General features: G+C 42.8%; 6 protein-coding genes across 9 annotated transcripts; 3 read left to right on the top strand and 3 right to left on the bottom strand.

Annotated features, from left to right (window-relative positions):
* Nucleotides 1-26: 26 nt before the first annotated feature.
* Nucleotides 27-4,536, bottom strand: LOC108162937 (phospholipase A1 2). Of its 3 annotated transcripts, XM_017297923.2 has the most exons (5): nucleotides 4,083-4,536; nucleotides 3,726-4,005; nucleotides 546-3,171; nucleotides 237-491; nucleotides 27-151 (listed from the first exon to the last, which is right to left on the bottom strand). In XM_017297923.2, the coding sequence occupies exons 1-3, from the start codon at nucleotides 4,144-4,146 to the stop codon at nucleotides 2,373-2,375; spliced, it is 1,143 nt and encodes a 380-aa protein (XP_017153412.1). In that variant the 5' UTR covers nucleotides 4,147-4,536; the 3' UTR covers nucleotides 27-151; nucleotides 237-491; nucleotides 546-2,372. The 3 variants fall into 3 exon arrangements, with proteins under 3 accessions (XP_017153412.1, XP_033248968.1, XP_033248967.1); XM_033393077.1 differs by lacking the exons at nucleotides 3,726-4,005; nucleotides 4,083-4,536 and having other exon boundaries at nucleotides 546-1,526; nucleotides 1,596-2,375; XM_033393076.1 differs by lacking the exons at nucleotides 3,726-4,005; nucleotides 4,083-4,536 and having other exon boundaries at nucleotides 546-2,375.
* A 3,264-nt stretch (nucleotides 4,537-7,800) lies between these two features.
* On the top strand, nucleotides 7,801-9,855 carry LOC108162938 (endonuclease G, mitochondrial-like). Its single transcript, XM_017297924.2, has 2 exons — nucleotides 7,801-8,072; nucleotides 8,128-9,855. The coding sequence occupies exons 1-2, from the start codon at nucleotides 7,899-7,901 to the stop codon at nucleotides 8,905-8,907; spliced, it is 954 nt and encodes a 317-aa protein (XP_017153413.1). The 5' UTR covers nucleotides 7,801-7,898; the 3' UTR covers nucleotides 8,908-9,855.
* On the top strand, nucleotides 9,725-15,079 carry LOC108162935 (protein transport protein Sec24C). Its single transcript, XM_017297921.2, has 7 exons — nucleotides 9,725-10,210; nucleotides 10,429-11,574; nucleotides 11,634-12,093; nucleotides 12,164-12,279; nucleotides 12,347-13,214; nucleotides 13,276-14,066; nucleotides 14,136-15,079. Exons 1-7 carry the CDS (start codon nucleotides 9,992-9,994, stop codon nucleotides 14,274-14,276), a joined length of 3,741 nt encoding a protein of 1,246 aa, XP_017153410.1. The 5' UTR covers nucleotides 9,725-9,991; the 3' UTR covers nucleotides 14,277-15,079.
* Nucleotides 15,080-17,046: 1,967 nt separating this feature from the next.
* LOC108162070 (Golgi phosphoprotein 3 homolog sauron) lies at nucleotides 17,047-21,842 on the bottom strand. The gene is made up of 5 exons (XM_033393078.1): nucleotides 21,090-21,842; nucleotides 18,235-18,362; nucleotides 18,048-18,166; nucleotides 17,810-17,985; nucleotides 17,047-17,744 (listed from the first exon to the last, which is right to left on the bottom strand). Exons 1-5 carry the CDS (start codon nucleotides 21,306-21,308, stop codon nucleotides 17,496-17,498), a joined length of 891 nt encoding a protein of 296 aa, XP_033248969.1. The 5' UTR covers nucleotides 21,309-21,842; the 3' UTR covers nucleotides 17,047-17,495.
* A 215-nt stretch (nucleotides 21,843-22,057) lies between these two features.
* Nucleotides 22,058-22,826, top strand: LOC108162074 (protein C10). Its single transcript, XM_017296622.2, has 2 exons — nucleotides 22,058-22,076; nucleotides 22,146-22,826. The coding sequence occupies exon 2, from the start codon at nucleotides 22,176-22,178 to the stop codon at nucleotides 22,524-22,526; it is 351 nt and encodes a 116-aa protein (XP_017152111.1). The 5' UTR covers nucleotides 22,058-22,076; nucleotides 22,146-22,175; the 3' UTR covers nucleotides 22,527-22,826.
* On the bottom strand, nucleotides 22,516-27,674 carry LOC108162069 (tudor and KH domain-containing protein homolog). 2 transcript variants are annotated; one of them, XM_017296614.2, is made up of 5 exons: nucleotides 27,501-27,674; nucleotides 24,550-24,911; nucleotides 23,653-24,471; nucleotides 23,484-23,590; nucleotides 22,516-23,417 (listed from the first exon to the last, which is right to left on the bottom strand). In XM_017296614.2, the coding sequence occupies exons 2-5, from the start codon at nucleotides 24,840-24,842 to the stop codon at nucleotides 22,915-22,917; spliced, it is 1,722 nt and encodes a 573-aa protein (XP_017152103.1). In that variant the 5' UTR covers nucleotides 24,843-24,911; nucleotides 27,501-27,674; the 3' UTR covers nucleotides 22,516-22,914. The 2 variants fall into 2 exon arrangements, with proteins under 2 accessions (XP_017152103.1, XP_017152104.1); XM_017296615.2 differs by lacking the exon at nucleotides 27,501-27,674 and adding an exon at nucleotides 25,902-26,122.
* Nucleotides 27,675-27,826: the final 152 nt, after the last annotated feature.

Genomic DNA, 27,826 nt, shown 5'->3' with positions numbered 1-27,826 from the left:
AGCACAGAAATATCAAAACACCCACATATGATTCTATTTGTTTAATTTGTAATTATTTCTTCAAAGTTTTGGAAGTAAAGTTGATTCCATTCTATGAGCACACCAGTCTTGAGGGGCATCAACAGATTATGGGGAAGCACCTCCACGAACTCTTATCAGGATGAGATGAGGCATTTAAATCGTTCAAATGAAACATGTAAGTCTTTCAATAAGCTGGAAAAAAACACACTACTTACTGTCCACTAAAAATAGGTCCATATCGGGTATAGCTGTGATCGATTTTATTTCAAGGCTTTCTCTGTGTGAATCGCGTGTAAATATTATAACCAGGGCCTTGCCATGATGAGTATTGATGGGTGGGCGGAGGGCATAGGTCGCACCTGAAAATGTTACATGTTAGGGGCCTAACGATTGAATGTTGTTGGCACCGCTCAATTATTCAGTGTAGTGTCAGTGTTTATAGGTGGACCTTCTTTGCGGACCTTAAATTGCTGGAAATTCAACTTTTAATTCTTGCAATCACCAAAAATAACTCATTTACTTACCGCCCCATTCTTCCACATCTTCATAGTCCGTATCTGGCTGGTTTAGAAACGGATCCATGTTGGGTATGGCTATGGCTTTGATATGGATCATCAGCAAAAGCCACACAAATACGTAAGCAACCACAATTGAAGTCATTATTGCACAATTTATTGTTTCCTCAATATAATTCAAAACAATTTGAGCTTAGTTTCAAACATAGTCTGATATACATATGTGTAAAAATACGTACTAAAACAAAATCGAAGGCTCCTCTGATGTAAAGTATAAGGTACTCGTAGAGTTTTATCAGTACCAACATAACCATTCTATGAACCATGAACAAATTTCTTCCGCTACCTCCTCAAAAAGATCTTCGTTTGATTCTTCTTCTTCTTCGGGCCAATCTTCGGTCCATTCATCTGGCATCTCGGTTGTTGTCTTGCTAGGACTCTCAGTTGTTTGCGGGCTTGTCTGCGCAGTCGATCCCAGACTCGTTTCTTTGGTTGTTTCTGGCTTCGATGCCATAGTTGATTGCTCACTTGATCCCATAGTTGATTGGTAACCTGGTCCCATAGTTGGTGGAACAGTTGGTCCCATAGTTGATTGGTCACCTGGTCCCATAGTTGGTGGAACAGTTGGTCCCATAGTTGCTTGGTCACTTGGTCCCATAGTTGCTTGGCCACCTGATCCCGTAGTTATTTCACCTGATCCCATCGTTGGTGGAACAGTTGGTCCCATAGTTGCTTGGCCACCTGACCCCGTAGTTATTTCACCTGATCCCATCGTTGGTGGAAGAGTTGGTCCCATAGTTGCTTGGCCACCTGATCCCGTAGTTATGTCACCTGATCCCATCGTTGAAACAGTTGGTCCCATAGTTGCTTGGTCACTTGGTCCCATAGTTGCTTGGCCACCTGATCCCGTAGTTATTTCACCTGATCCCATCGCTGGTGGAACAGTTGGTCCCGTAGTTGCTTGGCCACCTGATCCCGTAGTTATTTCACCTGATCCCATCGCTGGTGGAACAGTTGGTCCCGTAGTTGCTTGGACACCTGATCCCGTAGTTATTTCACCTGATCCCATCGTTGTTGGAACAATTGGTTCTTCTGTATTTTGTTGAATAGGTGTTCCTTCTTGTCGAAGTTGCTTAAGCAACACTTTAAAAGATTCTCCAGCAAATTCATTCGATGATTCTCTAAATGATTCTTCATATTCTTCAAATAATTCTTCACTTGCATCTTCGGAATATTCGTCCCGTGCCTGTTCTTTTGCTTCTCTAGAATCCTTCTCGGGTTTTTCTGCCTGTCCTTTACTTTTATATCCAGCGATTCCCGCGTCCGTACCGACTATTGGCCACTTACTTGAAAATCGAACATGATCTCGTTCAGGCCTGGCCACAGCCATGGCTAGTAGAACCAACAAAATCCCGCAAAGTCTTGGAGCTCGTAACATTTTCCACCTGCTTATGGAACAACTACGGAATGGACATCCACTATATATACTCCATGCTACGAAAACATTATGAAGTACACGGTGTACATAAATAACCATCTGATCTGGGTTACGTCAAAAATATAACAAACAAATTCCTTGGATAACGTTTTGTCATAAACTGAAATTGTTTCACATGTTTGAAATTACTTTAAAGATAAGAGGTTTTTGCATAGACAAAGGGCAAAGATAAGCATATGTACATTCAGGGTTTTTCGGGTTTTGTGAGGTTTACTCGTATGAAATCTAAATAGAAACAAAACTACGGTCAAACCAAAGACAAAACCTCAATCATTCTGTTTAAATTCTAACCATATTTTATTCACAGTTCCTACAAGTGTATTGCCTCCTCCGTCGTGCTATTCATCTGTTGAGTTTTCATCATCTTCTTCGGGATCTGGCTCCGTCTGCCATCGGTGGCCCATGGCATAGGGTGGCTTGGCATAGGTCTTTACGTAGAAAGTGCCATTCTTCGGTACCGATGGCTCCCCGCCCATACGGAACTCCCCGTCGCTGAGGAAGAGGATCCACGTCCCATTTGTCTGACGTTCGGCACGAGGACCCCAGAATCCAGCGGGACTGATCAGCGACTCCATAAAGTAGTCGTGGGCCCGCTTATGGGAACAGCCATAGACATAGCACTTCTTTTGGTTCTTGCCGTAGTTCGGATAGAAGGTGGCATGCCCCACTGGCTGCTCGAAGCCCAGGCTGACGCTTGTTTGGATGGACTCCACGTAGGTGGCGTCACTAGCATCGATGCGGTACTCATCCGTTTGATCGCGAAACTTTGGTCCGGCCGGGTCCAACGCGTAGATCGTGTTGAACCGGAACGGTTGTATCTGCTTGCCCGCACTTCCTGCGATCTGTGCCCCGAGCGAGTGTCCAATCACATAGACGTCATCGTAGTGAAGATCGGCATTCAAGTGCAGATAGCGCACTAGATCGGCCAGCAGGAAGCCCATATCCTCTACCATATTGGCCACTCCAAAGTAGTTCACATTCGTTGAGATCTTACTCCAATCGCAGACGATCACGTTGAAGTCCTCGTACCTTGGTGGTTCTCCATTCAGTCCTGGTTGGGTGAGACTCAAATAGGCATTCTTCACTTTCCTGATGTGGGAACCCTTGCTCTGACTCATCCAGCCGTGTATGACGATTCTGAAAAGGCAGTACAGTAGAAGAACAATGAAAAACCTCTGTTAAAACTCTACAATATCGAACCTCTGTTTCATTAAGTTCTCTTCTCTTGCCAAAAACTTATCTTATCATTATTTTCCGTAATGCAAAATTTCTGTAGAGCATGTTAAAATTACATGCATGGCTCTAGTATATATTTACGAGCTTTTTAATTGCTAATTAAAATGTTCAAGCGCTAAAAAGCCAAATGGCAATGACTCAATGCGATAAGCGGGGGTAAGAAACCAAAATATACAAAACCTGTTTTTGCATTTACTCTCGCAAAAAATTCATTAAATGTAGTGATAGAAGTTATCAAATATTAATTTTGCTTTTAATATATATCAAACCGAGTGTTAAATACACTCTATGACGTTTTCTGAACAGCTTTCGAACAATTATTCCGCCACACGAATTTCTAAAGCACTCACTCCCATTCCCATTTCCCATTCCGATTCCAAACAAAAAGTCCCCACCCCACATCTCTGTAAACGATTGCAAACATTAATCTTTCGAGGAAATCCCCCGTCCCTTACCTTGTGGGATGACGTGCATCGAAGCCAGAGTTTTTCAGATTCTCCTTATTGTCGATTAACAATTCTCTTCCGCAATCGGCAAAGTCCCGCTTGAAGAGTATAAATTGCATTTTACTCCGTGAACTTCCCACGAAGGGTATCAGATGCGTAAAGAACTTCTTCCAGAATGAGGGATCCACGCCAAGGGTTTTGGTTTTGATCAGCGTATAATTGCATTGGGGAGACAGCTCCATGGATAGCTGTGTGGCCGTTGCCTCTGTGCTGGTGCTTGTAGGTGATGCTAACGAGGGTAAACACTTGCTTAGATTATTCAATAATGGAGTTATATACACATGTATGTATTTGCTACGGACTCACCCGATGCTAGAGCACTCAGTGCCACCGCACCAACGATGGTGATCAGATTCAGCTGCGAGATCATGACTGTTTGTAGATCGCCACGGGGCGTCTGAGAGCTCGTGTGCGTGCGTTGCTCTGACTCTGACTCTGATCTGATCTACCGATCTCCCCCGTACACTCCACCAATTTAGATGTTCTCCGCCGACCAGCCAGATGAGAGCTCTGACCTGCTCAATGGTGCGTGCACAACTGACAAAACGCTCTGGCTCTGGCTCTGGCTCTGAACGATCGCCGAACCGCCGAATGGCACAGGGAACTATAGAGAGAGATATAGCGTGGCGACGTCATGTCTACCTCTCCACTTCAGTCTCCCCTTCCTTCATTCTCTCTCCCTCTTTTCGTGATAATTGTTTGGGAGCATTTTCGTTATAAGTTATAGGCTAGAGGTGTTAATTGCTAATGACGACAACGACGATCATCGACAATAGTAGGTATCTCTGTTCGTTGATATTCGATATTCGCGAAAATAAAATATAAAAAAAAACATGGGGATGTAGAGATTAAGATCACCTTGTTAATGTTTTTGGGAAGGGACAAATAAAGGTAAGATGATATATTGATCCTCTTTGGATGGAATATCATTATGCTTTTTTACGAGCAGTATACGATCGTTTATTGAAATGAAAAAAAGGGAAACTTGAGACGGAGATGCCTAGACGTCTCCCATAGTTTCCATAAAAAGGTCTTCGAAAAGATTTAAGATATAGAAAATATCACTTGTTGAGATCACCTCTGTAAATAACTAAAATAAGTGCGTGTATCCAGCCTGAAAATAAATAAATAAATAATAAATAATACTACTATTTATTAGTAATAAAAACCTTTGAAAAAACGAAAGAAAATCAAAAACAGATCGGCAGTATTTAGGGACACTCAACTTTGAAATATTAAAAGCATTAAAGAACCTAGTTTTTATAAAAATTAGTTTGGTCCAAGAACTTTCTTGAAAAAAGCCAAATCTCAGAAATGTCTCTTTTAAGGGAGTGAGTAGAGATCTTAGCCCAGGGATTGTAACGTATTCTAATAAGGTTAGGTTACTTAAAGACCTTCACTATCTGGTATTTATCCTGCTACCTTACGAGTCTCCATAAGCTCATGCAGGCGGATGAGATGGGAGATCGCTTCCGTTCCAAGGTTTACACGAATCTCATGTACGTCCGCTTTGCTCTCAACATATTTCCGTTTCCGTTTCCTGTATTTTCGTGGCATTTAATATAAGACTATCTAAATGTATATATGTATAATTCTACTTTTAAACAATGGATCTACAGCTTCAAGCTTGAAAACACAAATAAAATAATACAGAAATAAGTATATTAGGTGTTATTATTTTATAAAAGTTTGCTGTGGTTTGTAGTAATAATTCCTCATTAACAGGCTAACTCATGATTTTTTAAGCCAAATTCTAGTCAAAAATCCAGAAACCACCAACAAACAAACCCCAATTAACGGATCGCTTACCTTTATGTGCAGTCCATTTTTAAGCACTCGCCTCCAGGCCACATCCTTCTCTCCCAGAACATGTTTCACTTATTAACTAAGTTAAAAACAAATATAAAATTGGACCACCTACCACCCATCCCTCCCCTCAGATAAGTTAATTACCCCATTAAGTGGACCTGCAATAAATTCAACAAAATTAAAAAAGAAAACGAGTGAAACCCCCAAGCATTAATGAGCTTGGTTTTTCCAATCCTCGGGCAACATTTTTATGGCTGTCAGTCAGCAAATAATTACCGCATATCCCGAAAAAAAACCACAACCACAGGGCGGGCAAAGAATCCCTACTCTAACGTTTAATTGCCTGGCCCCTAATCAGATTTGAAGCTCGTTTAATTATTCCGCCCCCCGAGTACATAATTCATTAATCCAAACTCAAATGAGGCGACAAATTTTCAGTCACTTAGCCAGTCTCCCCAGCCAGAGAGAGCCCTCCTCCAGTGGGAAGTCTTGCGTTCGGCTCAACTCCTGGCACACCTGAGCAGCATTTTAATTATGCAAATTTTCGGCGAGAGCCTTGTTGATTAGAAAATCCGCAAAAGGAAAAACGTCAAACCCTTGACACCAGGACCACCAGGACTGAGGTGCATCCCAGCTGCCAAGGGACTTCCCCCTCCTTGCCCTTTAGGCTTCAAATCAATCAATATGGAGGAGGAGGCTGGCCGGGCAGGGCAAGGCAAGGCCAGAGGGCAGAACAAACACATCCTCGTCCCCTAATGAATTTGGCAAACCACCAATTAGATGTTGAAAATTAATTGGCAATGCCTCGGGCCTGCCTCAAATTGCAAATGGATTTGAGGAGAGTTCAAGGAGCAGAAATCTGAGGTTTCCATTTGGCTTTGACAATGATGAGATGCTTATCAGAGAGCCTGAAGCCTCTGAAAATTCTTCTTTCGACTACAAATTTACTGCACTTTTGCGCTATTTTCTGGGAGTTTTTCTTTTTCTCTATTTCGCAGAACCTTTGTCAAGTGTCGCAAAAGTTTTTCCTTTTTTGCCAAGGCTAAATTTTCCTTACAAACTGTTTCCCCAAACGGATTGGAGGGAGGTCGGTCCATTGCCTAGGGGGTTTTGTTTTCCAATGGTCGTTTGTCATTAAAGGTTTTTGCTATAAATTGTGTTGGAAATAAGAAAACAAGTTTGCGAATTGAAGTGTTGAATCTGTGGAATGGGGATTGAAGAATAGAGATGGCTAGTTCCTTCCCAATTTATGCTCAACACAGCATAGACGTTGATTCTGTATAGAATTATATAGACACGATTTTGTGCTAGTCTCTTAACTAAACATTACATTTGTATCTGTATTATTTCACTCACTAACAAGTATTAAAACTTCCTTTGATAATTTGTAGATGATTCCATTCAAAGTTTAAAATTTCCAGGCCAAAACATTATTCAAACCCCCACACTCTACCTCCACCTCTACGGTCCGGTACAGTCCACCACTTCACCTTTTCCAACTTTCTGCAGAGAGCCAAAACTTTTCTGACCAAAAACCGAAAAACTCTAAATCCTCAACTAACATTTTTAAGCATAACAAAGTACGACGAGATTTGGCGTATAAATCTTAACGCCGTTTTTGGTTTAGTCAGGCATTGCCCTCCCCCAAAAACGCTTATTATGTAGTTCAAAAAAGGGGTGGAAAGGTGGATTGGTGGGGACTTTTGGCTGAGACTGAGGCTGGGGTGCCATGGTTGGCTTTGTCCCAAGGGCTTTCTAGTTTTTCGGGACGCTGCGACGATGACTTCAACTTTTTCTATTGACTTAATGCAGTTGGAAAGTGCAACGAAGTGTTGGCTGTAGATTTTCTACAAAAGGCACGGCACTCTTTGAACTTGGGACACAGAAAACTTTAAAGCATTGGAGAACAGAGCCAGAGAAGAGAAATAACAGAATTAAAGCTTTGTGATATCATTTTTAAATCCTTACAACATTTGAATATTCCGCTCATCCGAAAGTGCTGATGGATGCTAGACCCGTAAGTAAATTCTTAGAGATTTTAGTTCACCAAAGGGTTGAATAGCAATGGGTTTCTTGCATAATGTTAAGAGCTCAAACTCCTCATACAGATCACTGGAAATTGTACTATAAACAACATTACTTCTAAAAACCAATAGTTTTAGGAACCAAAGTCAACTTTAGCAAGAATTTTCCTATTGTTTATGAATCACAACCTTTGGGATCTCAGTTACCCAAGGAAAATCTTTCATTTACCCCAAAACAAAATGAAACTTTAGCCTTAACAGCCTTCATCCTGCGTCCCGTCCCCCTTCAATGAACCGAAAATGGCACCTATTGGCTCTTGGGCTTGTCCTGGGACTGACCACTGTCTGTACCTCCTTTGTGGCAGGTTTTTACTCCCATCACGAGATCGCCAGTCGAAGGCTGCAGCAGTTGATACAAGAAGATCCCTATGCCTACTACATTAGTCCCAAAATCTATAAAGTGGTAAGGAGAGGTCCTCGCCAGAATCTATCAATCATTATCACCCTTATGCAAGTAGTTTTCTTTCTTTAGAACTAAAGATGAAGCTGATCATCGACTGAGGCAGATCATGAAGTATGGTTTCCCGGGTCTGGATGACTTACGGCTGTACAGTGACTTTGTGCTATCCTACGATCGACGGAATCGTGTGGCCCATTGGGTGTGTGAGCATCTGCAGGTGGACGCACTGCAGTCCGGCCAAGTGAGTCGACATCGTGCCTCGTATCGACCGGATTTGAGTGTGCCCTCGAATTTCCGATCAACCCTGGCGGATTATCATCGCTCTGGCTTCGACCGTGGTCATCTGGCGGCAGCTGGCAATCATCGCGGACTCCAGAGCCACTGCAACGAAACCTTCTTCCTGACCAACATAGCACCACAAATTGGTCGCGGCTTCAATAGTGGGGCTTGGAACAAACTGGAGATCTATGTGAGGGATCTAACCCTTCGCTTTGGATCGGTGTACGTCTGCACGGGTCCTCTGTACAAGCCCAAGCAGCGAACGGGAGGCAAACTCAGCGTGGAGTTCGAGATGATTGGCTTGAATATGGTGGCAGTGCCAACGCACTTCTTCAAGGTCATCATTGTGGAGTCGAAGCTGCCTCTGGGCAAACCCTATATGGAGGGTTACGTTCTGCCCAACACTGCCCTTCCAGATGGACTCAATTTGCGCTCTTTCCTCTGTGACATCCGGGAAATTGAACACTATGCCGGTCTGAAGTTCTTCGATGGTATCAGAAATGCAATTTTCGCCAGCAATTATCCGAGGGAGTCTCAAGTGTTTCGGGATTTCGGTTAACAAATAATCCGAGGGGGACAAAATCAGTTGGCAAAATAATTCATCAGTCTCCTAACTCTCAACAAAGTATTATATAATTCGATATTCTATCCTAAGGAAAAGACTGGATTCTTTTTTTGGGCTTTTCTGCAGCAGGAGGTGTCTCCAAGGCTCCATTAGGAGCGATTCGTATGAGAGGTGCGCAAGGGTGGATATGCCACCATTTTCGCATTGGATATCCTGAATCTGCGCTTCAATGATGTATTTGTGCTGAGTGTTGTTTCCATTGAGATGGGCAAGGTCTTCAAGCGCCTTATTTGGGACGCATGTCGCGTTAAAAACGCGGGAAACTTCGGTATACACTAACTAAACTAAACAATGTAACTAATGTTCTTATACTCACACGCCGGTTCCATTGCAAGTTAAGCGATCATCGTTTCCGCATCAAAGACTAAGGATAAACAAGGATCTGCAGCCAATGATCGAAATTTTACACTAAGTTACTGACATCATCTAATAGAGATGCAATCGAATAAGGTGACGCGTAAAATGATCCGCATTTTATTTCAAATTTTTAATTGTTTTTGTAATTTGACTTTTGCAAAATTTAGTGTGCATACAATTAGAAAACAATTGGAATTTGTATCTTTTTTCATTAATTTATAATTACAAGCAGATATGGCCACGTGACGTCACAAATTGTTTTTATTACATTACACGCACCACCTCTACACGCAACTACAGTGCGCTAACAGCACGCCGTGTTAGTTAACAGAGACTGCGAACAGCTGATTTGCTTGCCAGTCACCCCGCGCAGACGACAACTTTACGTGGCAAGCAGCAAAAAAAATCGAATTAGGGAACTGACGTGGAAGTTCCTTTTTGCTTCAAACCATTTTCGCTTTTAATTGCAATCCCTGTGCCGTGGCCAAGGAAAGTTCCAGCGGAACGCTTGAAGGGCATCCAGCAGCGGCAGTCAGTGGAAAGAAAGTGGCCCAAACAAGCCAGGAAATTGTGTTTTTGCCTTGGCGAACTTTGAGCTGCTGTCAATTTCTTTTCTCTCTGTGTGTGTGAAAGTTGTCTGTTTTATCTGTGGGCCAAAAGTATGAATCCGAATATGTACGGGCCGCCGCCTACGCAATTCCAGCCACAGCAGCAGCCACAATATGCAGCAGCCCCGCCGCCAGTGGGTGCGGGAGGTGCACCTGCTGGTTGGCCACCTCAACAGCAGCAGCAGCCGCAACAACAGCAACAACCACAGTATGGAGCTCCACCCCCATCGTCGGCCCCACAAACGTACCTCAATGGCAACTATCAGCAGCAGGTAAAATACATCATTCAATTTATATTCAAAGAATCTTCCGTTGGGTCGTGGATTGGGGACTGTTCAATCCCTCCACTGATAAGCCTTCATTCATTAAAAAGGTCAAGATTCGATTTCGTAATGAGTGGAAGAGTGGAAGCTGTGCTTGTAGATAACGAATATATAATTGAAATTGCTTTAACATGTTCTCCGATGCTCAACGATTCTCCTTCTTCCAGCTGGCCACGTCGATGGGTGGCCTTAATGTGGGTGGTGGTGGGGTGCCTGCGCCGCCTCTGAAGGTTGCCCAGCAGCCGGCCCCTCCCGCCGGTCAGGGTGCACAGCCGCCGCCGCCAACGGGTTTCAATCAATTCAATTCGAATGCGTCTCTGCCTCCGACCAACAATAATAATGCTTTTGCTGCGCCGCCGCCTGCCAGTGGAGGAGGAGCAGGCTATGCCAATGGACCAACAACCGGTGCTCCTCCACCGCCTACCAATACCCCGCAGAGCGTGGCCAGTGGCATCAATCAGATGAGCCTGAACAGCGGCCATTTGTCCGGATTGCCCCATATGCCGCCGCCCAAGTCAGCTACGCCCCAATCCGCAGGAGGAGCTGCGCCGCCGCCATCCCTGGGAGCGCCAGGAGCTCAACCAGCTGGAGGACCCTTTGGTGTGAGCACCTCAAGACCAGGCCAGCCTCTCTTGCCGCCGGGAGCGGGTGCCCCACCAACATATACGCAAGCAGGACTGCCGCCACAGTCGCAGACGGGATTGCCGCCCATGCAGCAGGCCGGTTTGCCACAGCAGTCGGGTCTGCCGCCCATGCAGCAACCGGGATTGCCACCGCAGTCTCAGGCAGGTCTGCCGCCGCCACTGCAGCAACCTGGATTGCCGCCGCAACCGCAGCCAGGAGCATCCTTTGGGGCACCACAGCAGCAGCAACCAGGAGCATCCTTTGGGGCACCACAGCAGCAGCAACCAGGAACGTCCTTTGGGGCACCTCAGCAGCAACCAGGAGCACCACAGCCGGGTGGCTTCCCAGGCAGCTATCCAGGTGGTCCACCACCGCTTTCCGGTCAACAATCGGCGGTACCTCCACAATTTGGAGCGCCACAAACTGGTGGATATCCTGGACAACAGCAGCCAGGATATCCTCCACAGCCTGGACAACAGCCATCAGCACCAGGATATCCTCCGCAGCCTGGCTACCCCCCACAGCCCGGACAGCAGCCTGGAGCCCTGGGATATCCCCCACAACCCGGACAGCAGTCCATGCCGGGCTATCCCCCGCAACCTGGACAACAGCCTGGAGCGCCAGGATACCCACCGCAACCAGGCGGCTATCCAGGGCAGCCAGGACAGCAGCAACGTCCTGGTTTTAATGTGAGTGAGAAATGCCATTTCTTGGGATACCAATATCACCTACCAATTCTTTTTTTCAGCAACCTCCGATGCCTGGAGCCGGCAACATGTACCAACAGGCACCGCAGCAACGCCGTCTGGATCCCGACCAAATGCCGAATCCCATTCAAGTGATGATTGAGAACCAGAGGCTAGCCGGTGGGCCGTTCGTCACCAATCAGCCGGGTCTGCTGCCGCCGCTGGTAACGACCAAATTCGTAGTGCACGATCAGGGCAATTCGTCGCCGAGATACTTGCGCTCATCGCTGTACTGCATCCCCAATACGGGTGACATACTGAAGACCACGGCTCTGCCCTTCACGCTGAACATCTCGCCGCTGGCACGCACTGCAAAGGGAGAGCTGGAGCCGCCGATTGTGAACTTTGGCGATATGGGACCCATTCGCTGCAATCGCTGCAAGGCATACATGTCGCCCAATATGCAGTTTGTGGATGCAGGACGCCGTTTCCAGTGCCTGATGTGCAAGGTTTCATCGGAGGGTGAGCGCTGAAGGACCTTAAGGAATGTATTCATGTATTCTAACGATCATGGTTTTCCCTTCTTTGGCAGTCCATCCCGATTACTATCAGCATTTGGATCACACAGGACAGCGTGTGGATAAGCATGAAAGACCTGAACTGCTGCTGGGAACCTACGAATTTCTGGCCACCAATGATTACTGTCGTGTAAGCGAATAAAGCCCACAAGGCCATGCAGTCCTTTCTTCATGGTTTTATCTCTATCCCAAAACAGAACAATGTCCAGCCAGAGGTGCCTGCATTTATCTTCATCATTGATGTATCCTACAATACAGTCAAATCGGGCTTGGTCCATCTGCTGTGCGCCCAAATCAAGAACATACTCAAGCACCTGCCGGTGGATCAGGGCCAGGATAAGTCCAAGGTGCGTGTGGGTTTCATCACCTACAACAGCACCGTGCACTTTTACAACATCAAGAGCAACCTCGCCCAGCCCCAGATGATGGTGGTGGGCGATGTCCAGGAGATGTTTATGCCGCTACTCGATGGTTTCCTCTGCCATCCAGAGGAATCTGCAGCCGTCATTGATGCTCTGATGGAGGAGATACCGCGCATGTTTGCAGACACCAAGGAAACTGAAACAATTCTCTATCCGGCCATTCAAGCGGGTCTGGAGGCCCTCAAAGCCTCCAATGCGGCGGGCAAGCTGCTCGTGTTCAACTCCACCCTGCCCATTGCCGAGGCACCGGGTAAACTAAAGAATCGCGATGACCGGAAACTCCTGGGCACCGACAAAGAGAAGACTGTGCTGACGCCACAGACCACGGCGTACAATACGCTCGGACAGGAGTGCGTGCAGCAGGGATGCTCGGTGGATTTGTTTGTCTTTAATAATGCGTACATCGACATTGCCACTATTGGACAGGTAGCCCGCCTGACGGGAGGGGAGGTGTACAAGTACACCTACTTCCAGGCAGATGTGGATGGCCAGCGTTTGATCGAGGACATCATCAAGAACGTCTCGCGGCCGATTGCCTTTGATGCGGTGATGCGTGTGAGGACATCGGCGGGCATACGACCCACAGAGTTCTTTGGACACTTTTACATGTCCAACACAACGGATGTGGAACTGGCCAGTATTGGTGGGTGCACGCCTCCTTTTAAATTATCCCTTTCTAAACTTTAATCGAACCCTTTTTACAGATGCCACCAAGTCTGTGAGCATTGAGATCAAACACGATGACAAGCTGCCGCCAGAGGAGAACGTCTATGTGCAGGTGGCCCTGCTGTATACCTCGTGCAGTGGCCAGCGTCGTCTGCGTGTCCTTAATCTCGCTCTGCGCGTGACCACCACCATTGCGGATGTATTCAAGAGCTGCGATCTGGATGCCATTATGCTGTTCTTTGCGAAGCAGGCATGCTTCAAGCTAATGGAGCACACACCCAAACAGGTCAAGGATAACCTAATCCATCGTTCGGCACAGATTTTGGCCTGCTATCGCAAGCACTGCACTTCGCCCACATCCGCGGGACAATTGATCCTGCCCGAGTGCCTCAAACTGTTGCCGCTGTATGCCTCGTGCCTGCTCAAGAACGATGCGATATCGGGTGGCTCGGACATGACGCTGGACGATCGCTCGTTTGTCATTCAGTTTGTGCTCTCGATGGATCTGAATATGTCTGTGAACTATCTGTATCCCAGATTCATTCCCATACACAATGTCAGTGCAGAGGAGACGGAGCTGCCGACACCAGTGCGCTGCACGCACGAGAAGATCACAGAGGATGGCGCCTATATACTGGAGAACGGTGTGCATTTGTTCATTTGGCTGGGTCAGTCGCTGTCCCAGAACTTTGTGCAGTCCGTGTTTGGAGTCCAGGGACTGCAGCAGCTGGCTCTCGAGAGGTTCAACATTACAGCGGAGACGCCACTGGCGCGACGCATCACTGATATTCTCGAGCAAATTATGCAGGAACGCTCGCGCTATATGAGGGTAAGGAAATCTCTCTTTTAAGGTTCCCCTAAGCAAAAGGATACATTTCTTTAATCTCTTTCTTGACAGATCACTTGGCTGCGACAGAACGACAAACTGGAGAGCGTGTTCCGGCATTTCCTCATCGAGGATCGGGGCACTGATGGCTCTGCCAGCTATGTGGATTTCCTCTGTTACATGCACAAGGAGATCAAGGATCTGTTAAGTTAGCACGTAGGCTACACGTACAAGCTGCCCGCCGCAGCTGCCTCCTCCAGCGGTGGACGCGACTGGTCCGATAGCTACTCCCAGAATCGGGCACGTATGCGACGGCTATCGTCCATGCGCAGTCGCTTTGGCAAGTGAGGAGGAGTATATGGAGTATGTGCGTGGCATGTGGCATGTGGGCTCGTGTGGAGTGAAGCAGGAGCTGGAACTTCAATTATATCTACATATAAATACATATACATCTATAAATATATTTAATTAATTGCTATCATTTCGAGCGTATCAAATCTTCCATTAATTTTATTAAAGTTTTCACATTTTCCACATTGTTTCCAACAAATTTCCCTTCGATCTATGAATTCTTGAACGCCCAGGGCCTTTAAAAAATGAAACATTTGATAAACGAGGCCAACAACTATCAAAATTTTACTCTCTTATTAAATTCCATAAATATTTAAAACAAAAATGTAATTTAAAATTACTTGCAAATTTCCTACCACACTTGAGATCTTTTAGGATGAGGATTCAATTGATTCAAATTATAGATCATGATTTAGAGTTTTTAGAGTGTTTTTCCCCCATCACACGTATTTTTTTTGTATTTTTAATCTTTTTGTCAATCATTTTGTGTGCGCTGCGCCCTGCTTTTTATCCACTACTTAATGTAACTCAAACTATTATTATTATTATTATAACATAAATGTTTTGATGTGAGAACTATTATAATTCTATGGTATACTGCCCCTACTCACACTACACCCAGGCCTTCTCCCCAGACAGAAAAGCAAAAACGAAAAATATATTACTGAAAGTGAAAAAAAGAAAACCGGAATAAAAACTCTTTAATAAAAACACAAAATTCGCTAGAAAATTGTTTTTTTTTAGATAGAATATTTTGATATAAGATAGTGGTGGATTTTGAAGGAGGGGAAGTCTTTATAGATATTAAATCTGTCTTAAATTTTCAAACGAAAGATGCGAGTGCTCGTATGTGGAGTATGGGGAGTGCGATTGATGTTCTGTCTAAAGGACATTTATGCTGGGCTTTGTATTCCATAAATGATAGCATATGATTCGTTCGGTCGATCTTAAAGCGTATTCAAATTATGGAATAAAATCCCTTTAATAAAACTAAAAATATTATTAAAAAGTTTTGAACTTAAGATCATCGATATGAGATGTTGGGCTGGCTAGAGTTAGCAAGTTGATGGATAAAATTCAATAATCATAGAAAAGATATCCATAAATATTTAGGTGTGTACATCGGTTGAGGTACTGTCTGAAATACATCTTTTTATCCTACGTTTCCTGTTCTGTAAATTATCGAAAATCCAGAGTTAATCTTAGTATTTATTAAAAATCTTAACATAGTTTCATTGATGAAATATCTTAGAAACATTTATGCATATATATATACATATATATATTGTCTAGATAATATTTCGGAGCTTTGTTCTTTCTAAATAAAACTTTTGGATACATGTAGAACCCTTCATACAAAACCTCTCGCCATAAAGGTCCTCAACGGGCTAGAATTAAATAAACTATTGTACTCTCTTTCTAAATAGAGATTGAACAAGTCGCCATGTGACTGTCTATTCAAAAAGGTAGCCCTGTTTCATTTCGTTTCGTTGTAAAGATCTCATATCCTCATATTTGAGTGTTTGAGAGACTCCACATCTTCCACGCTTGCCCTGTACTTTAAGAAAATTGTAGAAGTGTAATAACATCTATTATATGGTATAGATCCTAGTGATTGCATAGAGTAAAATGTATAGCTCCTCCGAATATCTACACACGAGTAACTTCTGAAAATATACAAGAACCCTCCCTAGATCTAGCCATCCTCATCCAAGCATAGCAAGTACTATAAGAAATTGGTATGTGTATGCCCCAAGTATTATGTATGGGAATGAAATATATCGATCCCCGAATTCGCATAAATGGGTAGAATTTTGCAAAGTTGCATATACATATTCGTTTTATATGGTATGTATGTATATATATATTGTATTATATATTTTATTAGGCCTTTAAATATCTAAGAATTATTATTATTTGACGTGCACATTTTACATTTACATAGATTGGGTTTTTTTCGTACTCTTTTTTTTGTCTCCTCTAAATTTAATATTTTGTTTTCTTCTTTTTCTTGTATATATTATGTTTTGTTTTTGTTTTTTAACATTTAGAAAAGGTTTTCTCTTTAGCATTTAGAAAATTATTTTTTTTTATCTTTCAATTTCAATGTTCCCGAAATTCAATAACAATTTAAAATAAAATAAAAAGGTTTCCTAAGATGAATGTCTCTGCGAGTGTTTCTGTCTGTCTGTTCTTCTGTGTGTGTGTCTGGGGCAGGTGCACATATACTTTTGTGTGTAGCTGTACTTATATTTCAATTTAAACAAAAAGCGAAAGTGCGGAATTTAATAAACGTTTTGAACTGATACTCCGCCTGGCAATCACAAATTAAATTGATAATAGACAACACACACAATTTTGGGGGGACATTAAAAAATATGTATATATATAAAGTATGTATGGTATGTGTAGGATATAGAAGGATCGTCAGACAAAAATAGAGATTTGCACGGGGCGGGGGTGGGGGCTGTAGAGTTTTGCACGGCACTTACAATTAGGTGTTACAGTTTATAATTACAAAAACATTGCCATAGCTCCTATCTCTTGCGATCTGCTTCGATCTCCTGCACTCTCGTCAATCTCTCTCTCCCGAGCTACACCTCAAGAGTTAACTGATTTTTTTTCTGTTTCGATTTATACTCAAGTCACATACTCTGGAACACAGCTTATTAAATATTTTTGTGGTTTTTGTTTTTTGTTTAGAAAAGAACTTCAACTATTGGCTAGCATATCGTTTCGTTTCGTTTATTCGGAATATTTGTTGAATACGTAAAAGAAATATTTAACCGAAAGGTGAAAGGATCTGTTGATTGGATACTGTTTCGAATTTTGCAGCTTCTTTATATCGTTTATATATAGATGGTATATCTTTTATGGCTGCTCTTCTTCTGGGGGGTTGCTTAAAGTATAACATAGATATTTGATTGAAACTGAATGGAGGAGTCCCAGTCACAGCAAAAGTTTCGTTTCTTAAACAAAAAGCAGCAAAATGTATTCCAGATCTGTGTGTGTGTGTGTATTTGGGTCTGTGTTTTTCTTGTGTGTGTGTGTGTGCTGTTGAGAGGAGTGGTATCCCACATTCTATTTCGTAAACGCCATAAAGACCGCCCAAAGTATCTCATTCGCATTCGGCTTGGCCGCCTCCGTTTCAAAATCAAGATCCAACAGCTCTCGTACACGCTTCATGGCCACCTCGTAGTCATCATCGTTGAGCGGCGCAAAGGCATTCTCAATGACATCGCTGGCATGCGCCAGAAAGATTAGCGCCAGCATACGCTTATCCATGCGCTGTGGATCATTCACCCATTTAGACAACACTGAATCTTGTATCTGCAACAGACAGAAGGAAAGCTGGTTAGAAGGTATTCTTTCGGACGGGTTATACGCAGTCCTACCTTCTTAACCAGACGACATTTAACAACATTATCGTTGAGCGGATGTGTCGTCATATCAAAAAGCAGAAAGTTTTGCTTTTCCGTTGTCAGAACACCCTTCTCCACCAGATTCTTGGCCAGACGTTCGCGTACATTCTTTAGCTGGTAGCGTAATTTCAATGGATTCCAAGTTTCACCTGAAACAGAAACCATATCATTATAATCATTATAGGATTAGCTGTAGGCTAATAATAATTACCACTGAGATATTCAATCCAACTCTGGACCGTCTCTGGTGGATCTGTTTCCTTAATGTGTTTCAACGCCTCATCCAAAAGAACATCACCCGTCGCCTGATCAGATTTCAGTATCAATTTTCTATGAGACAAAAGATATGGGAATCATTTAAAAGGGTAGCACATATGTGTATTTCTTCACGACCCCACCTTGTACATAGGCCACGTCGCCGCATGCCAGACTTTTCAATCATCACACGTCCTCGGATGCCAAGTTCTATGAGAATGCAGCCCCGCAATCCGCTTGATATGCAGTCATTCCAGAACGATGTGTAACCCTGGCAACAAAAGGTTAAGAAATATGCATTTTAGACTCCATTAATAAGACGGAAAGTGGATGGCTTCATAGGTTTATTGTTGGAGAGAATCCCCTTGTGAATAATTATTTGTTTGATTGCATGCTAAGAACTTATGAAGGGCCTCTGAAATATGGCCTGGCTCCCTGCATTGAGATTTATTCTTCCGCGAACGATGCCAGGAAGATGCACAAGCGCAAAAGACAATGCCCGAGAATGCATAAACAAAATACATGCAATGCCATTAAGGCAGCTGTGTGATTGGTTTAGGGACCAATAATCCAAAAGACGCAATAGATTCCAGACCGAGGCTCGGGACAATGAATCCAAAAACCAAATACGCCCAGTGAAAATGCTCCTAAATTTAAAAAAACCTGGCCACCTCAACATTCAATATTTAAATCTTTTTTTTTATATTTTCTCCAGAATCTAGATTGTAAAGTACATTGACACACCCTCTAAATGCATTCTGCACTTATGCAGAAGATCTATGTATTGTTTTAAGATCCATTTACACAGCAATTTTGTTTCTGGCTGGCTTCTATTGATGGAAATGTCCGAAAGCAGCCCCCGGCCCAAAAGGTTGGCTTGGTTCTGTTCTCGTTGCTATAGCCTAAACAAATTCAACTGTTCAAAAGTTTAAACAGCTGTTGTGTTCCCGACAAAAAAAGGCTCTTCGGCCCTGACATCATTATTATTTTTTAATATTACTTTTTAACTTTTTCTCCCGTGCAACACGTGGAGAAAACTATATAATTTGGTGATTTATTTGCTTTTTTAGTAAAAAAAAAAAAAAAAAATTTTTATGAATTAATTTAGCAGTTTTTTTGATGTACGATTAAATATTTCCATATAATTAAATACTGGACAATGTTGCATTGTTAAAATATACAATATATCAATAAACAATCAAATTTGAAGAGAGTATGGTTTAAAAATAGAATTTTTCGAATATAAAATTCTTATATATCGATAAAGCCATCGATTGTTATGCTACCGATAAAAGGTAGCCATTAAACCTATTTTTCTTCAATTAATTGTCGAACCCTTATCACGAATGAATCATTCGAAACACCATAAAACCGTATCATTGATATTTAAAGGTTCTTTTATGCATATCTTTTCAAATATTGAGTGACGTTCCATAGGGCTGATAAGAAACGACGGATGAAAAGCAAGCGTGTGCTGGAACATTTTCTGTAGAACTTCCTCAAACAATTAACCAAATGGTGAAAAAATGTCTCTGATAAGAAGTTTTTTTATTCTTTCTGCTGCCACACAGAATACTTTCAAGAGAAACAATGGAGAGCAGAGCGACACGTTCATGTCCACGTCCGTTCTCTGGTTCCACCCGGCCACTGCGGGTATAATATACTACTAATAAAAACAAATAGACGTCGTATCACTCATTCACAGAGACATATACATATGAACAGGCAAATATACTACTACATATATACAAGTCTACTTACATCACTGAGAACAACAATTGAGCGATAAAGCACCCGAACGATCAGCCCAATGAAATACAATATAAAAAACGTATTCCAATGAAGAAATTTGAGTATACACTCCAATGGGGCACGTATTTTAATGGCAAACATACCAAATATTATGCAAATATATTTCTGAATATCTCTTAATAATATGCAAATTAAGAAATAGACACACAGTGAGAGAGAGAGCGAGAGAGAGAGGGGGAAGAAAAACTCGTTTGATGGAATGCTTCAAAGTCCCCAAAGCCGGAGGCTGTATCTGATTTGAAGTTTAAGGAAGAGCTATTTTAAATGTGTGAGCAGAGTGAGCGTTGTAGTAGAAAGACAAGGAGTGTTTTTCATAGCATAAAGCATTAAACAGACATTGTAAAAACATTTAAGAACTAGAGAAACAAAATGTATGATGTAAACTCCTGTTTTATTACAAGGGATTGGAAACCAAGTGCTCTTTCGCTGTGGCATTCACAAATTTAAAGATATGAGGGTCCCATTTCGTTGAATAGAGCACTTAGCTATAATCTATAATCAAATATAAGGATAAACATAAAAATTAGATCACAGTGTTCTTGGTATAGTTCCGTTTCCCTACTAACACGGCATTATAAAATAAACCCTTGACCTTTTCTGTACGCTTTACTCGAAATACATCGAAGTAGCGGGCATTCTTTCCATCTCTTAGAAGGTATATTTTTAGAAAACTGAGTAATTGAATCAAGCTTATGCGGCCCCAACAGCTGTGGATTGGATAATCTAATCGGACTAAATGATAGAGCCAGAGAGCAACGCTTCATTCTACCTTCAGATATTAGACAGCAAACAGCTCAAAACCTATAGGAATCAGTTCTGCATAAATTAACATCCAAACAGATTGGCAAAACGTCATAGAAGACAGATTTATGGCCACTACAAATGGGGGGGAGGGGAGGTGGAAACGCAACTTTAAAAGCCAGAGTTACTTATATAGGAAAACATTCATAGTTTATTGCACAACAGACCTCCGAATGGGAGGCGAACGCGCACGGGGGGCCACGACATGGAGGTGTCGCAAGCCAAAAATGCAACAAAAGGGGAAAGAGCAAGATCACAGTCGAAGCTAGTTGCTGATGCTGCCAAACATCTTCAGAAAGCAATTAATTAGCGCTCGAGCGCCAAAGATAAGGCGGGAACGTACATACTCCACTCGCCTGTCAGAGTGTTTTTATGGGTAACGCACCTCCTTATCCTTGAGACCCAACAGAAGGACCTCCTCCATAAGCGTTAGCCGCGTCTCCTTGGAGTCACCATCGTCGATGTTATCCTCCTGATCCTTGCCGCTGTCATTTGGATCTTGATTGTCGTCTGGTGTATTGGCATTCAAGCCACCAGCTGCACCCTCCGCACCGTTCTCGCGGTACTTCACGGTGCGCCTGACCAAGCCATCCGTGCGATTCATTTTCTGATGGAAGCTACAAATGTGATGATGATGTTGTTGTTAATGCTGGCTGTGGCTGCTGCTGCTGCTTCTGCCTGCTGGTCGTTCTTTTTGTGTGTGTGGCACAAATTGGTGACTCGTCGGCTGCTGCGGGGATGGTGGTTAGCCTGTTTACAGAGTGTGCGTTTTGCTGTACGCGCGCGTGTATCTGTAAATTTGGTGTGTTGTGTTGTTATTTCTGCTTCTTTATGCCCCCGAACTTTTCTCTGCTTTTCGCACACACGCACTTTTCACTTCTTGCACTAGAATGCACTCTACTCTCCCAAAAACTGCGTAGTCGTCGGGGCTCTCGTTGCTTGTATACCGTTTACTTTGGCAATATAACTCTGTAATTTAATATAATTTAACTACACATCCTAAATGTTTAATCGCATATCCTTGCGTTTGCTTTAATTATATGAAATCTTGCGCAAAATAAGCTTTTTTATTTGTGTCTTTTGTCGTCGCTTCTGTTTCTTCGACGTGACATTTTCTTGTCTAGTGTTGGAAAGCGTGTCCAACAGTGGGCTTAAACTCTAACTAATTCCCAATTTAATTGAAAACTAATAAGTTACTATGATATTTTATATTAAATTGGTGTATAAAACACACAGATTTGTACAATTTAATGAATATTTAGGCACCACTCAACAGCTGTTTGGCCAGGGTTGTAGGATGGTTTCCTATTTTTCACCTGCTATCGATACTGCAATCGTTGTGATTGCCAGCTCTAGTAGAATCCCTGTGTGTGTGTGTATAATAAAAACAGTGGACAGCTGAAGGATTTTCGTAAATTTTCTATTCTTTTCATTGCATTAGTCACTGCCACGCCCACTTGACGCTGTAACCATGTCGTATTTGTCCAACTTCAACAACGAGAATGCCAAGCAAATACTCATGGACATCATCCGGTGTGTGAATCAGCCGGACAACTCGAAAAAGTTATCCGAGGCCAAGGCATCCGCTGGCAAGGAGATGATGCTAATGATGCAGCACGTCTTCCCACTGGTCATGCAGCTGCAGCTGGAGGTAATCAAGAGCCATGGCTTTCCCGGCAACCGCGAGGGCCTGGTGCAGTTCTCGCAGCTCATACGGGAAATGGAACGCGATGATATGGAAATTGCACGCCTGCGCAGTCAGATTCGGGCCATCTACCTTCCGCCCATAGCTATAAATACCACAAATGATATACTGATTTAATAGAGAATGTATTATACTCTGCCCCAAGACTGTACCTAGGCTTAAGTTAACTTTCCACATAGGCGCATTTCTTTTTATACATTTGTGTTTGTTTCTTGTGTATTTTTACAAATTTTGTTGTCTATTGCTAAAACAATAAGTAACATGGCATATGGTTCATATCTATAAACAATTAAGGATTTGTGCCAGTCCACGACGTATATATATATATAAATTATCGTCAGAGTCAAGTCTAGGATATGTCGAGAAGACAGCCCACGCTTTCGGGGCGATAAAATAAACAATTTCTTCGTACCTATAGTTTAAGTCTTTCCTTAAAATCTAAACATTATGTACACGTCAAGTAGTGAGAGCTGCCCCGAAACAATTAACAATTAAGCGAGGATAACTAGTGCATTGCATTCCCGTTTGTGGTGGGCGAATTGTTATTATTGCCATTCTGATTGTCTGTCGCCGTGAGTTTGATAGGATTTATGCTGGCCATGTCATTGCCATTCAGTTTGTGTTGCAGGTGCTCAAGCTGCTGGGCGAAATGTGTATCTTCCGCCGCTGTGGTGGAGATGCTATCGGCATCGTTTGTAATTGACATCGACATGGGTGAGAGTGGCGTCACAGGCGTTATGCTGGCACACAGCTCCTCAATCGTTGAATCACTTTGATTTGAGGGCGTGCTGGAACGTGAACGCACCGGATATGCATCATCTAGGGGCAGAGCAAAGCCATGCGCGATCATCAAATCACCTATGTTTAAATCAGCTCCCTCTGCGGGATCGAACAGCTCTACTCCTGGCAATGGTGTGCCCTCACGGGTGGCTGCATTCCCTCCAGCCGTCACCTTGGGACGCTCCTTGTAGGTAACGACGCGGGCTATTAGCTTACGCCAGTGGGCCACTAAAACATACAATGATTTATCTTAGGTATTTCCATTTAGAAATCATTTTAGAAGCTATAACTTACCCTCTGTCATCTCCTCAAACTTTGCTATCGATGATTTTTGCCATGTATTTGGCTCATTGCTAATGGTGGACTTGACATTGGCCAAAAAGCATTCCACCGCTTGGAATCTAAGGGAAATATCAACACAAGTTAAAGCTATAGCTATACCTAAAGGTATGTGTCGTCTCACCTGAGTGTTAGGAAATCCGTGCGCAGTTCACAGATATCCGCTGGGGAGATATACTCGCTATCTCCATAATCCACAAAATAAAGATCAATCACCTGCTCTTGGGGATTGTATTGATTTGGCATAATGTCGACAATCTCGGCACGATACCATTTCTGATCAAATTTAAACACAGCGGCCACAATCTGACCCACATAAGGGGCTGTCAGGACATGTTTGGCTCGGTTTTCTGAACTGCTATAATAATTGGTCATCTCCTTGACCATGTCATCGAGTTTCTTCGACTGCGGGCCCACCAGCTGCACCCAGAATTTAGTGGGCGAGGCCACAGCGGAGACATACACCTCCATGGGCTTGTCATCGCCACGGGCAGCCATCAGTTTGTCACGCGGCTGCATGGAGCTGAGCGATGTCTGCGAGGAGTATATGCTGGAGGCCATGCTATTGGTGGGCGAACGGCGTGGTTCACGGCGCTGCTCCACGTCCTCCACGGAGCGCAGAAGTTCTTCATCCTCTTCGATCTGATCGTCCAGTAGTTTGCGGGCAATATTCACCTGCTTCTGATTGCCCACAATTGTGATCTTGGCCTTGCCATTCCGTCCATTCGGATCGATCGTGATCTTGGCCAACGAATTGCGGCCAATCTCCTGGATGATCTCGCCGCCCCGTCCGTACAGTTTGCTAGCCAGCCGCTGTGGCACTTGCAGCTCCACTTTAACAATGGGTGCACGCTCGATTTCGCGTACAAGCATCACACGGGCTGCCTTTACGGCGTCTGGTACGCCGCTAATGTCGCAATATTTGTGTTCACTGTCCTTGTCGCTGAAAAAGCAAGCGCCCATGGGGGAGAATTAGAGATTGTGTCTTGTGTAACTTTGGCCAAAATTTAAATCCAATTACCGTAATCTTATCTTGGCCGAGGTCTTTTCCTCCATCAGCTTCATATTGGCTCCGCCGCGTCCCATAATCAGCGGCACATGCTCATTATCCACTACGATTTTCAATACAATTTCCTTTGTAATCTGCTGCTGCTGCTGCTCCAGTTCTATCCGATTCCTAGCCTCGTCTTGTTCCTCCTCATCGCTGCGATTCTTAAAGTACGCATACAGCATGGCACCTCCCAGGGAACAGAGTCCCAGGCCCAATATCAATTTATATGTGGGCGTGCCACCAAAAGGAGTATTGCGTAACATTTTGTGGAGTTTCTATTCTAGAATATTTTAAGTCGTAATCTTGATTATTCCTTTGAGCTTTCTGTCAAACTGCAACAAACAGATCAAAGAAATGGTGATGGATAAATTTTCTCAAGTTTCTTTCCAAGGTCAAGGTCGTGTAATTTGTTAGTATTTATTGCGTGTGGTACGGTACTGGTACGGTACCTTAAAATAGAATATAATACGACATATAATACGCATTAATGTGAGTAAGTGAATCTATAGAAGACCATGGTTGGGTCTTCGCTTACATAAACACTTATCATTTTGTCACTGGACATTCAATTTGACAATTTCCGACATATTGCAGGCCGCAGAGCACAAATTAAATTTGGCAAACAATCCTCCACACAAAAAGTGACTTCATAATTGAAATTGCCAGCGAGAGGTTCCCCTGCACAGAAAATAGATGTGTGACGTTAGCCCCGTGTGCGCACACTATACAACAAATTTGAGATGAAGATGTTGCAACAATTGGCAGGATTTCCCTACGATTAGAGGCCAGAATTTGTTTCCAAACATAACTTATATGATATTGTGTATATGGTAGATCAGCATTGGACAGGTTTGTTTTTCAATTTAAGATTTGCACTTCTCTTTTGCAGCGAATGCGCTTGTGCGTCTCGAGTCGAGCAAATTGCATGACTTATGCAGGATAGTGCTGTGAAAAGCCATAAAGTCTAGCAACTGGGTAACGCAATTAACCAAAATAGATACCCAAATAATGGGTTCTCCCCTAGCCAGTATTCACTGTCTATTGTTTTGTATACATATTCCATTTTTTAAACCCCAATAATTCACAATATTGTCGTAGCTTTGCACTGGTTCTTGGACAAGTTAAACGAGTTTATGCGCTCATATGTGTTATCAGACCGGTTTAACATTTATTTCCTCCAAATGCAGCTAAATGAAAGTAAGCTTTTTTATCTATTTACTTTTTACTGATAACTCCCAAACTAATTATGGGAATACATGGTAAACAACAGCCAAAAATAACATAAGTATAGCACATTTAATTGATTTTTTTGTGGCGCTGACCTTGATCGTGATTTGCTGTAGATTGTTTCGCACTAAAGCTTTTCCTTTGTGTTTTTTTTTTCTGTTTGCTAAAACAAATGCTTAAACTCAATGAAGCGTCTTATTTGAGTCGACAGATGAGTTGTTTGGTTTTTCCATTTTCACGTCGTCTAATTCGTTCGTAATTCGTAAGTTATTAGAAAATTATTAATTCTCGCGAGAGATAAAAGGCTTGCCGTCGCCTCTACATTTCAATATAAACTGTTGAAAAGAAGGCATTTTGAATATTTGGCCGCACAAACGGTCGGTCGGGTTCCATTGAGAGAGAGAGAGAGAGAGCGCCGACATCAGCTGTTTTGGAAGCATACTCTTTCACCAATACACTCATACAAGAGAGCGTCTAGCTGGGTTCTTGTTGTTTTTATTTTGCCGGTTCATTTTGCACGGTAAATGTGGAATAGAAGAGTGTATTGTTTCTGTGTATACGTATGTAACAGGTGGAAGAGAGCTTTTCCGAACCGATAAAGTATAAATATATTCTTGAGCCCTAATAAGTGAAACTATATATTGGCATATATTGAATGCCAATTGGATCATTACCTTTTGAGTCCATCAACAAACAAACCAGATTAGAGGGTATCTCGTAGTCGTAGTGTGAACAATAGCAATTGAAAAATTGAATAGAGCTGCATAAGCACATGTACACACGCATATGGCTGTGGTAATTAACAGCAATACGACTATTGGCATAAAGGCAAATAATGAAAAGCAAACAAAACGTAAATTAGCTAGCGGCAGTGTCTGATGCAGAGGGAGAGGAGAGCGAGCGAGAATAGCTTGAACAGAACAGCGGGAGAGTGCGCAGAGTGCTAAATTTAGTGAAATGACATAATAAACCGTTCGCTTGGCTTAAGTTGTGGTTGTGACCCTCTCTGTACTCTCAAACAGAGCTGATTTATGATCGATTTCTGAATGGCCCCCAGTTCCACAACAAGGATTACAGTTAGAATAAATAGATCCCCTAACAAGAGTCGCCATTAGCTTTTACCTAGCGGACGTTCCCGATTCCCTCGCACGAAATATTGTCTGCCAACAATTGTGCGTTCTGTTTGGCGAAGAGGTCACGCGGTGAAAATGCTTGGGATGAGTCGAATTTTCTATTGGCAAAGTTTCAAATTTTATTTCGCCTGTACGTATGTATGTATTTATTGTCTCTGCCTGCCTGTTGCTAAATAAAGCCGAGTCCACAACAAATATCGACGTCATCTTAAGGTATTTAATAATCCGCGAGGCTATTTGGAGAAACTTTATTGAACAAGAACCAAATCTATCATTCATTGGAGTATATTTGCATTTTAGATTTGTGTGCGCTGCAGCTTGCGGCTTTGTGAAGTTCTTAATGGAAAACCAGTTTGTTGAAGAGCAGAAGCAGCCAAAGGTAGAGATGCCACTCGTAAAAGGTAAAAAGGTCAATCAAGGGGTTACTAAATGGCTTTAAAGCTTTGTCAATAACTTGGATAGTTATGTACGCTACACACACACGTAGGTATATTTTCCTGTGTTTGCGTACAACTGATAGTAAAAGTGCTACGAATTCGACCATTCAATACGTTAACTTACCCTATACAGCTATCTTAATGCCGTCTTTATGTTCTATCGATTCCCTGGCTGTATTTGTTCTATATCTAATTCTTTAAGCCGACACTAATTAACCATTCACTCAATTCTTGGTTTGAAAACAACAAAAACATCGAGTCTGCTTTATAAAAACGTGCAACAAGCCAAAAAGCAACAAAAACGCCGAGTCCAGTGTGACCGCGGATTTATCGCTAAAATATACCGTCGGACCCTCCGAAATATACCAAAATATTCCGTCTCATTTTAAAAATATACCGTAAATATACTGACGAATTCAAGTTCTATTATACATATTCCTCGATTTTGAT

This window comes from Drosophila miranda, chromosome 4 (genome assembly GCF_003369915.1).
Source record: "Drosophila miranda strain MSH22 chromosome 4, D.miranda_PacBio2.1, whole genome shotgun sequence".
In the NCBI taxonomy this organism is placed as follows: Eukaryota; Metazoa; Arthropoda; class Insecta; order Diptera; family Drosophilidae; genus Drosophila; species Drosophila miranda.
The sequence above is the reverse complement of the archived record's forward strand: the minus strand, read 5'-3'. Positions and strand labels throughout refer to the sequence as shown.

What these genes read in the sequence shown, in the direction of transcription:
- LOC108162937 (XM_033393076.1), bottom strand. Translation starts at nt 2,073, where the DNA reads ATGGTTATTTATGTACACCGTGTACTTCATAATGTTTTCGTAGCATGG.
- LOC108162938 (XM_017297924.2), top strand. Translation starts at nt 7,899, where the DNA reads ATGAACCGAAAATGGCACCTATTGGCTCTTGGGCTTGTCCTGGGACTG. An exon ending in GTCCCAAAATCTATAAAGTG is followed by an intron (nt 8,073 to 8,127) that starts GTAAGGAGAGGT and finishes TTATGCAAGTAG; the next exon opens with TTTTCTTTCTTTAGAACTAA.
- LOC108162935 (XM_017297921.2), top strand. Translation starts at nt 9,992, where the DNA reads ATGAATCCGAATATGTACGGGCCGCCGCCTACGCAATTCCAGCCACAG. An exon ending in AGCAACGTCCTGGTTTTAAT is followed by an intron (nt 11,575 to 11,633) that starts GTGAGTGAGAAA and finishes TCTTTTTTTCAG; the next exon opens with CAACCTCCGATGCCTGGAGC. An exon ending in TGTGGAACTGGCCAGTATTG is followed by an intron (nt 13,215 to 13,275) that starts GTGGGTGCACGC and finishes CCCTTTTTACAG; the next exon opens with ATGCCACCAAGTCTGTGAGC.
- LOC108162070 (XM_033393078.1), bottom strand. Translation starts at nt 21,308, where the DNA reads ATGAATCGCACGGATGGCTTGGTCAGGCGCACCGTGAAGTACCGCGAG. An exon ending in TGGGTCTCAAGGATAAGGAG is followed by an intron (nt 18,363 to 21,089) that starts GTGCGTTACCCA and finishes TTTTGTTGCCAG; the next exon opens with GGTTACACATCGTTCTGGAA. An exon ending in AATGTCGTCTGGTTAAGAAG is followed by an intron (nt 17,745 to 17,809) that starts GTAGGACTGCGT and finishes TGTCTGTTGCAG; the next exon opens with ATACAAGATTCAGTGTTGTC.
- LOC108162074 (XM_017296622.2), top strand. Translation starts at nt 22,176, where the DNA reads ATGTCGTATTTGTCCAACTTCAACAACGAGAATGCCAAGCAAATACTC.
- LOC108162069 (XM_017296614.2), bottom strand. Translation starts at nt 24,842, where the DNA reads ATGTTACGCAATACTCCTTTTGGTGGCACGCCCACATATAAATTGATA. An exon ending in TCGGCCAAGATAAGATTACG is followed by an intron (nt 24,472 to 24,549) that starts GTAATTGGATTT and finishes TTGCTTTTTCAG; the next exon opens with CGACAAGGACAGTGAACACA. An exon ending in GTTTGAGGAGATGACAGAGG is followed by an intron (nt 23,418 to 23,483) that starts GTAAGTTATAGC and finishes TGTATGTTTTAG; the next exon opens with TGGCCCACTGGCGTAAGCTA.